At 30.6% G+C, this 14,373-nt stretch overlaps 1 protein-coding gene across 2 annotated transcripts in view; it reads left to right on the plus strand.

Annotated features, from left to right (window-relative positions):
- The window catches only part of LOC106684967 (spondin-1), a gene marked incomplete in the record, with an annotated part of 221,736 nt that overhangs the window by 201,387 nt on the left and 5,976 nt on the right, over positions 1-14,373 (plus strand). Inside the window, 7 exon segments of one of the 2 annotated variants that reach the window (XM_067047519.1) lie at positions 809-982; positions 1,431-1,554; positions 1,680-1,878; positions 4,405-4,575; positions 8,793-8,834; positions 11,149-11,216; positions 13,591-13,704. In XM_067047519.1, coding sequence (XP_066903620.1) covers positions 809-982; positions 1,431-1,554; positions 1,680-1,878; positions 4,405-4,575; positions 8,793-8,834; positions 11,149-11,216; positions 13,591-13,704 — 892 coding nt within the window. 2 annotated transcript variants of the gene reach the window in all.

The following is a 14,373-nucleotide window of genomic DNA, read 5'->3' on the forward strand; positions in this document are numbered from 1 at the left end:
ATATATAAGAGTCCTGATTCCATTCACAACCTCCTATGAGTGTAATGACTTTTCTATAAAAGCGTTTATTATAACAATATAATTTGATCACCAGTCGCTTATTAAGTCTCTTACCACATAAATATTAATAATTTAATCCAATGTGTTTTTCATCTATTTTCCAGCCTTCATTAGTTTATTAAAAAAAGGAACTATTTATTTACTCTCAAACTTTTTTTAATGTCTTAAGAAAACCATCAGAATGTATCAAGTGTAAAAAAAAAAAAGTCTCACAATGTTGTAATAAAAGAAGAATTGACTGTCTCCTCTGTGATGTTGAAGCCACTTTTGAACTCAAAGAAAGAAGATGGATATGATGAAATTTATTTAATTTTTATAGTTGTATAATTGTGTCACACTTTGTCGTTGAGTCAGCTCTGTGGATTCGGGAGCTCTCCGAGGTCCACCCAGCCTCATATAGTGGGTACCCTTAATTGGGTAAAATTCTGGTGGTCAAGTTTGATTCTGACCAAATCACCTCCTTACACAGTAGTTCCTTACAAAGTACCGCACTCCTGACTTTTCATGGGTTGCCACGGAACAGATTCAAAAGATTTTTTTTTTTTTTAATTTTTTATGATTCTTATCATCAGTAATAGAATACTTCTCGAGTTTGCTTCTGTTTTATTTTTGGTTGATGCTTTAATTTATATAATTTATTTTAAATTATGATTTATATTTTTTTACTTTATTCTTTATATTTATTTAATTTTGGTTATGTTTTAGTTACTTTTGGCACGTTTTTGAATATATTTTGCAATATTCATAGTGTAGATTACAGTTCTTCGGATGATAATCCTAGTTCTACAAATAACTCCCCCAGATGGCCCCAGCCGAGAAATGAAGTAGTGCCTCAAGGAGATATTAAAGAATTGTGTAAAGTGACAGATTGGTCCGACTGGTCTGGTTGTTCAGTTAGATGTGGAAAAGGAGAAAAACACAGGTAAGATATTCCAAATTACTGTATATTTAGAAAGTAACTTGGATTTTCCACTTTATCTTTTACTTTAATTTAGTCTACATCTATTTTTAAAACAATTATGAGTCATTTTTTTAATATTTTGAGATAGCTAAAATGTACTACTCTGGTTTATTGTGATGGTAAACATTTAAAACAATGCTAGAAATTGCCATGTTCCCTTGAATGCCACATACAAAGAAGTTTGGTGGAAAGAAGTACTATGAGTTCAATTTTAAGTTCATTTCAGCTAATATTGAATAATAAGTGAGACGAACTTCTTCATTATTCTTTAAATATTGTTTAAAGAGAAACTACATTCAACAGATCATTTTTACAGAAAAATGATCAATTAATTTAAATATTAATTCATTTAATTATTATATGTTTCGCAGTATTCATTTTTATTTATTTTATATTTCTTATTTTTCAGATTTAGAAGAATACTTGATAAGAGAAACTGGAAGGAATGTACTTTCTTCTATAATATCAAACTACAGCAAACTGAATCCTGTAATGGAACCAATTGTGGCGAACTCACTTCTGATGCACCACTGGTTAGCACAATACCATAATATGTAAATTACTATAATACTTGTATTACAAATTTATATACTATACATTGATATTAAGAATATATTTATTTAATATATCAAAATTATACTTTCTCTTTTGTTAAAAGAATCCAGAACCTGTTTCATCCAGAAACTGTTCCACGGATGAATGGTCAGACTGGAGTCCATGCTCTGTGACATGCAATGAAGGAGTGAGGGTCAGGCACAGAAGAACATATGGCAGTGATTGTCAAAGTGCAGATGGTGAAGAGAGGGAGCCATGTGTTGAGAAAAAGGAATGTGTTTTCACATCTGAAGAGGCAAAAGGTATTACTGCATTTTGTACAATCAAATGAAATGATTTAACAGAATGAAATTATAAAATAAAAAAGAATAATTCTATGTTCAGCTCAGCTTTTGTATGAAATTCTGTTTATTGTAATTGAAATTGTGTGTTTTCTGACTTAAGATATTTTTCCTTTTTTAGCTTTGGTTATTTGTTAAAGCATGTTTTGTGGGAAGTTATGTTATAACTAACATTCTAAGGATAGAGAGAGGTTTTGTTGGAAAAAGTATTAGTAATATCAACAGTTGTTTTGTTAATGATTTAAATTTCTAGTTGATTTACTTTTACAAACATAAAAATGTAATACATTATTCTCAATCATTTCATAAAGCAGATGAGTCACAATATTAAGTGAATTATTTATCTCCTAATAGAAGCCAAGTATTTACTCTTTGCATATGAAAGTTGAAATGCTAATTCTGAGCTCAACTGGTAAACTGATCATATTCCTTTTGCACCTGAACCCACTTTAAGAATAAGCTGTTTTACAAGTGTGACACAGCTTCATTCCAAGCTTGTAAAATTCTGCAGATACAGGGTAATTTAAATTAGCCTGACAGGACTTGATACTGTTCCCATTATACTTAATAAAAACTTTATGATTTAATTAGAGGAAACACAGGTCTGCTAATTACACAGTATTTTAGAAGTTTTAAAACAAGCAGCATACCTAGATAGAATGTTGGTGTTAAACCTCATTATGTATGTGGTTTTACTATTTTACAGCAGATACCTCTACAGATACATTACTTCCAGCAATTTGGAAGTATTATTATTTATTTCCTAGAGAATACATGAAAATATATAACAACTTCTACAAAAATAAAGAAACAGTCTAGAGAGGCTGGTCACAAGGCTCTGGTCTTGGTCCTGCTTTCTGGAACTTTGTCTTTAGGAATATGCAAGGGAGATCAGTTCCTCACAAGTAGAGCCTAACTTAAGCAAGAAGCAGGACAATGTACCAGCCTTATAGGAGAATGGTACGAGAGGATGAAGGCGAGAATGGCATGGTTATATAAAAAGAGGCTAGGGAATGTGACTACCAAGAAATATTGGGGTGAGATCAATTAGGAACATGTGGATCAGGAGATTATCCACTTGATTACAATAGAAGAGCGGACCTTTTTTTTGTATTCCCCCTACCTTACCACTTCCGGCATCCAGGGCTGCTAGCTGCTATGGGGTAGTACGCATGAGATTTACGTATGCTACTGCTGCTAATTAAGCAACAACTCTATCCATTGACCAGGTTTCCTACTTAGATATATCTTGTTCTCTTAGACTCCTCCACCATTCCTTTCTGGTGACTAGGACATCCCTAGATAGTGCTGACTTTTGACCTTCTTACCTTTGCAATTTTCGCTGTCAAGCTGTAACTTCTTTATCCTCCAAAGAGATAAGAGATAAACCTCTTTCCTCCAAATCTTCCAAAGAGGATAAAGAAGGAATCCCTAGCAATATGTTTTTCTCCACCACACCACACCTCACCTGTAGTTCCTTCTTATGCCTAGCAATGGTGTGTCCATACTTTTATCACTTTAGACACCACAGAGGGGTGGGTCCAAGAAGTCCCTAATATCAAAGTTTCACAATCTTCCAGCCTTGCTATCCATCAGAAAAATTGTGGCCCTCACCATCAGATGGACCTTAATCACTCAGGTTGTTCGAAGCTCTTCTTTCTCAGCATTTGGAAAACATTTAGCAAAGCTCTGTAGAAGAGTAGAAATGATAGTGTATTTTAATCTCAAAACAGGCTGTTCAGCATAGGTCCTTCTGGCTATTGGGTGTTATTGCTCTAATTTACTTCCAAACCAAGCCTGAGGAACATCACCCAACTATACCCCAGCTGCAACATACTACAGACTGTCAAACATGCAATTATTATCTGTACTGCCTATGAAGCTCTGAGGGGAATATGGCTCTTCATTCTAATGGAAAGATAGTTTCCAAAGAACTTTAAATCAATTAAGTACAGGTAGAAAACTGCAGTTGATCTAGCTCACTAGCAGCTAGGGAGAAGAAGATCTGTTCCTGTGGGATAAGTAGAAAATGGTGGAGACAGTGACAGGCCTAGAAAATAGCTAGAATAATTGTTGAAAATACCCAAATTTTTACATATGTTTACTAGTAGTAATAGGAAATGCATATTTTTTTAGAGAGATTCTACTACTTTCAGCCCCATGTTTGTCCCACCCCACCTGCTAACTGTCAAGTTAGGGAGAAAATAAATTAATGAAGTGCCCATATTTTGGCTGTAGCTGAATCAGTGATCCAAAAATTAATGAACCACACAACTTTATATGGTAGAGAGACAGCTTAAAATTCTTAGGCTACCATTTTAATATAGCAGAAATAAGTTAGGAAGAATAAAAAGATGGGAACAAATGATATTTGCTTTAAGAGTTTAAGCTTTAAAGTGATGTTGAATATCATGCTATTTTCTATAACCTTGACAATTTGCAAGAAAGCTTTTATAACCATTTGCATGATGTTTTCTAACCTCATAGAGATTTGCGTGTTACCAAAGCCTTCAGGACCTTGTCGAGGATCGTTTGAAAAATATTATTTCAACACCGAAACTGCTTCATGTACTAAGTTTATCTCAAGTGGTTGTCCTGATAGCCTCAACCAGTTTGACAAGTTGGAGGATTGTGAAAAATCTTGCGCTTCAGTCAAAGGTAATTTAGTACAACTGAATAAAACAATATAGTTAATGTACAGATCAAACATTTTGCAAATAAATCTAATGCATATATTTTTCTTTTTGTTAATTTTCCATTTAATCTTAAGAAAGAGTGTTTCTAAGATCAATTAAATTATTTTGAATATTTTATGAAAATAATAAAGAAATAATTACTGAATTACTTGCTTAATTTACATGGATATCAATTTTAATTGGGGTGTAACCTCCTCATGTATTCCAAGTAGGGAAAAAAAATGGGCTATTCTACCCATAGGATAATCAAGTCAAAGTGAGATGGGAGAGATTAATTCTATAGATCCATTACAAAATAAATTTCAAACCGCTTTTGATTTGAGAACGCTAAGGTAATGTGCTGTAAGAGGATTGGCCACTACTGCCTTATATCAAGTTTACGTCTTATTGAAAAGGAATATAGTAAAAATAAAATCCTTTAATGGAATATTAAGAAGTTATGTAAAAAATGTATTGTTCAATTTTTTTTTCATATAAAGTTTTGGTATTAAACCAAGTTTTTTTATTTTCATGTTGAGTATATTATAATGATATTTTACCTCACTTGTCATATAAAATCAAAAAGTATTAACTGTTATCATGAACGTTCTGTTCATTCAAAGAAATTGGAAATTGAACAATTAAATGCGAATATTATAAAAAATATTTAAAAAAGTTGTTCAATATTTGTATTATATTTAATATTCAATATTGTCAATACTCTTGTATGGAGCTGAAAGCTGGATATTGATGGACCGGCAGGAGAGTAGAATTACTGCTGCAGAAATGAAGTTTCTGCGAAGAATGGTAGGGAAGACCCGGAGAGATCATGTTCGAAATGAGAGGATGCGTCAGGAATGGGGGATTGCCTCAGTGAAGGAGGTTATGCAGACCTTGAATTGGTTCGGCCACATCATTAGAATGGAGGAACATAGGGACCCCTTCAAGACAATGGAGTATATACCAGATGACAGAAGGCCTCGTGGATGATCAAGGATGTTCTACCCGGAGTTTGTCAACAGCCTTTGCAGAGCAATAGGGAAGGATCTTCGTCAAGCCAGAAACCTAGCTGCTGATAGAGTAAGTTGGAGCCGGTAGCTGAACACTTCCCTATGCTGTGTAGGCACTCTAAGAAGAAGCAAAAGAAGAAGAAGTTTAATATTTATTGGAGGAAGAAAACATTATTATTTTGATGATAAAAGAAAATATATATTTATGTGTTATATGTAGAAAGTTATCATTTATTCAAAGTCTAAATTAAAAATTATTTACAATTTACAAATTATTCTTGTGAAATATGGGATTATTAAACATTTGAAATGGTGTATTAAAGCATTATGTTGAATAATAACATTTATTTGATAATTTGTGTGTGAAATGAAGATTTTAAATTTTTAGTTATAAATTGAAATATTTGAACATTAAAATCATTTTTGTTATTGTAGAACACAATAGTGCAGTCTAGATAAAACAAACACCAATTACCCTGTACTTGTAATTGAGAACATGTTACAGCAATAAGAACTTGTAAAATGTGTTATTTTACATATATAAAGTGGATTATTGGAGAAGTTTGTTCGGGAATGCGGTCAGCAAAGAACAACATAAATAAACAAAACAATATTTATTTATTTTATGCCGACGTTTCGACCTGAGTTTCAGGTCTTCATCAGGGGTTATGGCATAGAAGGTAGGCCTAAAACCACTACCTTCTGCGCCATAACCCCTGATAAAGACCTGAAACTCAGGTTGAAACATTTGTATAAAATAAATAAATATTTGTTTTGTTTATTTATTTTGTTCTTTGCTGACCGCAACCCCCGACAAACTTCTCCAATCATTAATCTATGGTCAACTATCTACACCTCATTATAAAGTGGATTAAGTTTTTGTAAATTTAAAAATTAATTAGATAAAAATTACTTTTAAACATAAAGTGGTGATTAAAAAAAACAAAAAAAACAGACTTTCATTATTATATATTTTTCTCCGTGCCAGCCTCTGGAAGGAGAAATCAAGTCAATTTTTCTGAGAGTTCAGACAGGTAAGCCCTGTATTGGTCTGGCCAGAGAAAATTATTTTTGTTCAAATCGCATTGAAAATGTTATTTAATAATAATAAAATCACTAAATGGCATATGTAATAATTTAGATAATGCAAATAAACAGTGAATTGTTTTATAGTGACCATGATCAATTAAATGAAATAATGTTTAAATTGAAATATGTAAAACTATTTCAAGTCATAAAGTTGAAAACAATTATTAAGAATCAATCGAAGGATGTCATCTCTTCAATTGAAATAGCCAACAACTTACTATTCATGAAAGTCATAAAGATTTTATGTTTAAATTTTAAGTTGTTGTTTATTTAAGAAATTACAATTCTTATATAAATAACTGATATTTTTTCCTGTATTAAAAAATATCTGGAATGAATTAATAATAAACTCAACTATTAATTTACAATTTTATTCTATCTGTTATTGTATGTATTATTTTATAAAATAATCATAAACTTGTTGTCAGATGCAGTTAATATGTTAATATTACTAAATAACCTAGGCATATGAAAATAAATATAAACATAGCCTAAAGGCAAAAAATAAAAACATGAAAATATATTTAATCAAATTTTATATATATATTTAATTTACTCTGATTATTTATAAATATGGTTCTTAACTCTAAAAATTCCTAAGAATTTTTAATTTTATGTATAAATAAATTTAATATTTATATTTCAATCTTGCTTAGCACAATAGCTTTAAAAAAAGATAAAAAAAAAGGAAATTTTTGTTATTTAATGTATGTTTTGTCTTTTTATAACAGAGTGCTGCTGTGTTTTGCATGAATGTTTAATTCTTGTTTCCTGATATGTAAGATATGTTACTGAAGACAGACATTGCATGAAATCAATTATAATTTTAAGTTGCTCATCAAGTTTTTGCAATTCATATGTGGTGTCACTATGCATGTTAAAAATAATGTTATGTGAAAGAAATATTCCCCTTCCCCCCTAAAATAATAATAATAATAATAATAAATAGTTAATAATATTTGACAAATAAAAACACTCACAGAAGCTTTTATTTTAGAAATATATTCAACTGGGCTTTAAATGATAGAACAGAGGTAAATATTGTTTATTAAGTAATAATATTTTTAAAAATCATTTAATAATTTAAATTATTATTTTCATTTTATTTATAATCTTTACACTTTCTTTAAACAAAAAAACATTATTTTTCATGTTTCTTTGGCATTCTAATGGATTAGTACAAAAAATTAATGAATAATATTATAATCTTGTTCCTTGAAGACATGTTGCAGCATAATATCAAACTATTGTTAACATCAATATAAGGCTGGGTAACCCTCTTCAGGCTATCTTTGTGATAAACGTTTCAAACAAGACCATGTCACTTTTGGCCAAGATCACATTTTCTATAGTGCCAACAGAAAAAAAATAATTGGAGAAGTTTGTCGGGGGGTGTGGTCAGCAAAGAACAACATAAATAAACAAAACCATATTTATTTATTTAATGCCAACGTTTCGACCTGAGTTTCAGGTCTTCATCAGGGGTTGTGGCGTAGAAGGTAGGCCTGTAACTGATATTCTGGTCCTAGGTATTGTCATAAAAGTTCTGCTAATGTTTTATGGCTATCACACTTTAATTGTCATTTATCTAGGGTTTTACACTGGTACCTATCTCATTCTAAAGTATAATCCTCTTTTTGTTAAGATTGTTGAATACAATAATTGTGACAAAAAGGTGAATACTATACTTTAAAATGAATTTGCCCCAAATATACTTAGTCTAAAATATATTGGTATCAAATATTTTTTTAAAAATTATACACACTGTCATGACCAACTTTGTTTGGATGGTTAGTTTATATAGTGATACAGTGATTAGGTTCAGTAATCACTGTGCCTACTAATTACCTGGCACTCAGTTGGCCAAGACTGAGTGTTGTAGAACTGATTCTGAGTTTATTAGACCTTCAAGAAGCAATTAAAAGCAGATAACCATCCTTGAATCATCATGATTTTTGATGATATACAATCAATGAGAATTTTCTTTATATAAAATTGTTTTTTTTATACTGAATAATGTTATTCTCAAATATTTAATTAATTTCAATTATTTCATTATTAATGAATTTAATGGACTCTTTCTTTTTTTCTCTTTGAACAGAAATGATGGCACAGAATAGAGCAGAAAAAGGAGAAGACTCAGGTATGTTAACAAATTTTAAATCTATTTGTTCATTATCAGTTTTACTCTATCTAATAGAGAATAAATATCATAATAGATATGTTACTTTTACTATACATTCACTAACCATATCCTTAATTATAAAATAAAACTTTTCTAACACTTCAGACAGGCAATTTATTTGACCTGGAAGATGATTAAAAAAAAAATTTACAAAATGTTTATGGATGGCTCTGATCCATGAATTTACAAGGATTTAAGCCTATCAATAAAGATAAGGAAAATAAAACTATTAGAGTAGGCTCCCAAAGTTCGGAATAGAACCAATACCAGGACATAGACATCTGCAGCAAGAGGTTAGGCCTTTTCACAAACTCAACCTTGACATAGAAGTGGCACAACTTCAAATGAACCAAAAAGCAAACTTGATATTGTCAGAGGAATGTTTCAAGTCCAGCCTTAAAGGGAAGCCAAATAATAAGAAATTCTAAATCAGTTCTGTAGATCACACCTAACCTTTAAAGGAGGCACAGGCGGTAAATACATAAGGCAGGTTTCTTTAAAGACTCTAATGACAGTACTCATGGATAGTGTAGTTCTCATATATAGTTGTGCTTTATTAAGTTTTGCTGGTCTATGAGAAGAAAGCTTCTCAATATTTCTGTGAAATGGTCTTGTTTATCTTTCTAAGATTCCTTTTCTGCTAGAGTGAGGGTTTCTAGTTTTTTTTGTTATCACAGCATATTCTTCACAGCATAGTCTTTGCCTTACTAATACCTTATATGGGTAGATCTTTGTAGTTTAAGATACTCTTGAGCTGCTTATGGGGTCCATCATTCCGCTTTTATTAGTGGGAGACTGGGCATTTTATTTAAGATCCTGGTATATAAATTCCTCCACTCACTCAAACGTTCACCTCCATGGAGAATTAATTGATACTTCACATTTATTCCATTCTTTCACCATCCTTTCAAAGGCCATAGACATATGGCCTAAATTTTTTTTCAATTATTTATTTCATTCTCAAAGCTAAGGATCATTCCAGTAATCCCATTAAATTCAAAAACCTCATTCCTAGTGAGTCTGTTTCAGAGCTCTTGTCACTAAATTGGCAAGATTGGCAATTAATACTTTTAAGTTATAGTAGTTAGAGAAGAAAAAAGGCAGCTATCTCACCCCAATTTTTGATTACTTAATTGAAAACTAGATATAATTACTAGTCAAAATTGATAAGTTTGCCAAGTATAGGTAGGGGGGATAAAAAATGGCGGCTGTTCCAAAATGTTAAAAATAATTAATTTTTTATTCAGAGCCCTATATCTTTACAACTACCAACAACAATAGAAAATCTAAGAGAGCATAATTTAAAGTAGAGTAAATTTGCTAAAATGTAAGCCCTAATAGAGCTATTTATGTTCAATAGTTCTTGAGATATAGCTTTTTAAATAGCAACATTTCATAAAAATGTATGGAACGTACTGAAAGATCAATAGTTAGTGACTTTATTTTGAAAAATCTATATCTCAAAAAACACTTATGTAAAGATATCTATTAGCACTCAAATTAAAGTTAGTTTAATGAGCTATAAAGTAGTTTATGATGTTTATTTTTGTAGGAGTAGTAGTTTTCACGAAATTTGCTAAAATAAAAGAACTGTTGGATGTAAATAGTATAAAATATATAAATAGTATATAATATATTAGGCCTAATATTTCAACAAATTTACTCTTCTTTGAATAATGTTCTTTTGGATTTTCTAGTGTTGTTGGTAGTTTTAAGATATAGAGCTCCGAATGAAAAGTTAATGTTTTTTTAAGGTTTTGAAACAGTTGCAATGTTTTATTCCCCCTACCTATACTTGGCACTCATCAGTTTTGACTAGTAATTATACATAGTTTTCATTAAATTAATCAAAAATTGGGGTGAGATAACTGCCTTTTTTTCTTCCTGGTTCTTGTACTATTATCAGAAGCTACAAATTTCAGCCAGGCAAGATCATGTTATTAACATACATCAGTGCTATTTATATAATAATCTATATCGTGACCATAATTTCAAAACTATTGTAAAAAATATGAAGTTAGGTTTTATAATTGTCACAATATGTAATGAGCGTTAAGATCTTTGTTCTTTAAGGATGTTGAATTTCCCCAAAGCATTATAGTTTGTCCTAGGTATTAATAAGAACACAAAGTTTATAAGAGGTAGAATAAAATATAATTAATATAATTATCTTAGTCTTACTAATATTAATGGCAGTAATTGTTAATTATTATTAATTGACCTAATGATTATTTTGATGATAAATTAATTGGTTTATTATTAATATTTTTAGAAAATAAGACGGCTCTTTTCAATAATATATCACCAGCTGCTTTCATTTTTGATCCAACATTAAAAACTGTAAGTATGCCTAATTAATCATTATATATACAGTTTGTAAAAAAAGTCTGCATATACTTATTATCAGGGGCGATGGTATCAGCGTGGCAATGCACCTGTCTACTAACTCAAAGGTTGTCAGTTCAAGCCCCGTCCCCACCCAGGCTTTTTTTAAACATAAAATTACGCAAAACTCACTCACAGTCTCCCCATGGGCATTTATGAGGCCTGTTAGCGAATGGGCACAAAAAATAGGCATAGAAGTGACAAACCGACCCTATGAAAAAATCACGTCAGGAAACGTGCAATGTATTTCCTTAGTACATTGCGCAAGGCCTTGGACCTCCACGGTCTGTCGTGCCAATAATAATAATAAAATACACTTATTATCAATCAAAAAGTGGGTTAAAAGCAAATGAGAATCCATTTATTTATTTTGTCCTTTTGATTAATTTGGTACATTTTAAAGTTGTTTAACAATTTCACAAACAACTGAAAGTAATATAGAAAAAGTAACAACATATTTTCACAGAAAAAGTCTGCATATGCGGCAAATATGTATTCTGTAACAAAATAATTAACAAAAAATTGTTTAATGGTATGTGGAACCTCATTTATTTTTTATTACCTCTCTCAAACGATTATTCATTGTGCTAACTCTTTTTTTGTTAAAGTAGGATCTATTTTCAACCAGTCCTCCTTAAAGGTTTTTTAGAGTTCCTGTTTATTTCTTATTTCGTGATGCCTCAGCCTCATTTTAAGATCCTGCCAGAGGTGATGTTAAGGTCAGGCCATTATGGTGGTGTTCTTAACTGACATGGAGCACTGTACAGCAACCATTCTTCGACCTTTCTGGCACGATGTTTAGGATCATTATCCCAAAATAAAATGTGATTCTAGGCCTAACTTGGTAGCAATGGATTGCAGATTCTGTTTTAGTTCCGTGTACACATATTGATCCATTATTCCATCGATGATCTTCAAGTTGCCTACTCCAGCTGAAGCCATAGAGCCCCAAACCATGATCTATCCTCCTCCGTGCTTAACTGTCGGGCATAAGTTTTTCAATTTCATGGCCTCGTTTTTTCTCCTCCACACCTTAACGTTGCCATCAGCACCAAAAATATTAAATTTAGACTCATCCAAGAAAATTACTTTGTCCCAATTTCCATTCGCAAATTCCAACAACTTAGCTTGGCTAACTTTGCTAATATGCTGCTTTTTGCAAGCCCTTTTAGATTTGAGATTTTTTTTTTTAGTGAATAACGTACCATTTGAGGTGTTACTCCAATGTTGTAGTTCCACAATAAATTACTATTTAATGTAGGCGCACTTATTTTAGGGTTTTCATGAACACTTCTTAAAATAGCATGCTCAAGATGATGCTGAAGTTTTTCTTGGCCTTCTTGATCTAGGCCTGTTGTATTATAATTTCGAATAACAGTCTGAACCCTCAAAACATGCAATTTCCCTGCAGTTTTATGATCAACACGAACTGCATAATATCTCGAGAAATTCCCATTTTGAGCAGTTGTTTTCATTTGACTTTGATTCTAACTGATTTGTTTAGGAAATAAAACAACAGAAAACGTCTATGAATGAAAAAAAATTAAACGTTTGTTTACACTCAAAGAATTATATCAAGCTGTATTTAGACTTAGTAGTTGTAACAAACAATGGCAGACATTTATTATGAAATGTTTTGTATGTATTCAATCCCGAAATGATACTATAAGCATGAATTAATCTTTTACAGACTTTTATTTAATAGAAAAAATAAAGTATAACTTTAATTAATACATAATAATGTACATTATTTCATAAATCAAGTTTTATTGTGGTGTATGTAGACTTTTTTTAATAATTATAAATAAAATAAAATTATCTTCATAATTTAACTTTTATGTGTGTAGTTTTGTTATGTGTAAATTTTTCTTAATTCTAGTTTTTAATAATTCATTCTTATTTTAAGACTCCAAACCTGAAGTTATTAATTGTATCATTATTCTTTAGGGCAATTTCTTATATAATAAATATTATTATAAAAGTGTATTATTATTAAACAAACAAACGCTTGACAATCCGTGCTTGTATAGGAGATACACAATCAATCATTTTTTTTTTTGGATAGGATAATAAAAGACATATATTATAGGTAAATGTTTAATTTTTTAATCATTTATACTCCACTGCTTGGAGTAAATTAGACTTTATAAATTAGATCCAATTCTCTCATTGTTCCAAAGTACTTTTTTAAATTTCATATTATTATACTTAGCATCATTTCGGTTTCAGTACATGAAACACCAAAGCGGGGATTACCAAATTCATTTTTTGAAAAAAAGATAATTATAGGAAACTAAATACACCTACTAAAGTTATGTTTAACCTACAGATCACTGGATATGATGGGCCAGTTGTCGACTGCAAAGTATCTTCATGGAGCAAATGGGAAAGGTGTTCTGTGACTTGTGGAGAAGGATATAAGAGAAAAACAAGACGCATAATAGTTAGTAAATAATTTAAAGTTGTAGTTATAAGATCTATTTTTTTATTTTTTTTTTTTTTTTTTTTATATTTGGAATGTAGCATCCATAAACTATTTCAGTAATTTTTTGGAATGCTTATTTTCCAGTTCCATCCTTTTATATCATCCCAAGTATTCAAAAATGAAGATAATTGTGTTACCTGTTCTTTGATGAATATCATAAATAATAGTACACTGAAAATTAAATTAATTTAAGAATGGTCAATCAAACAATAGGAGTAAGATAAAAAGTTTTCTAACAATAAAAAATTTACAAAATACTTATATATTTCAAAAACGTATCTTTCAACATTTCACCAACTCAGTTTTCATCAATACAGAAAGTACAATGTCACTATGCGCAGAGAAAAAGTAGAATATCTTACAATGATGGCCTAGAGATACATATCAAATTATGCTTACATTATTCTAAAACATCTAAACACGTTCTTCTTTATCTGCTAAGACTATGTGGTTGAATATTTTCGAGTGATGTTTGGTTTCTAGTATTTTATCAGTCTGCTTTAGTCTTTTTAGTCATTAATGTGAAATGTGCTACATTTTTCACAAATGAGTTGCTTGTCGATATTTTAGTAACTCAAGGCTTTGTTTTTGCATCTTCAGATTGTATTATAACAATTTAATTTATTT

Source organism: Halyomorpha halys, unplaced genomic scaffold (genome assembly GCF_000696795.3).
Source record: "Halyomorpha halys isolate HHAL.00 unplaced genomic scaffold, Hhal_1.1 Scaffold634.1, whole genome shotgun sequence".
Classification (NCBI taxonomy): domain Eukaryota; kingdom Metazoa; phylum Arthropoda; class Insecta; order Hemiptera; family Pentatomidae; genus Halyomorpha; species Halyomorpha halys.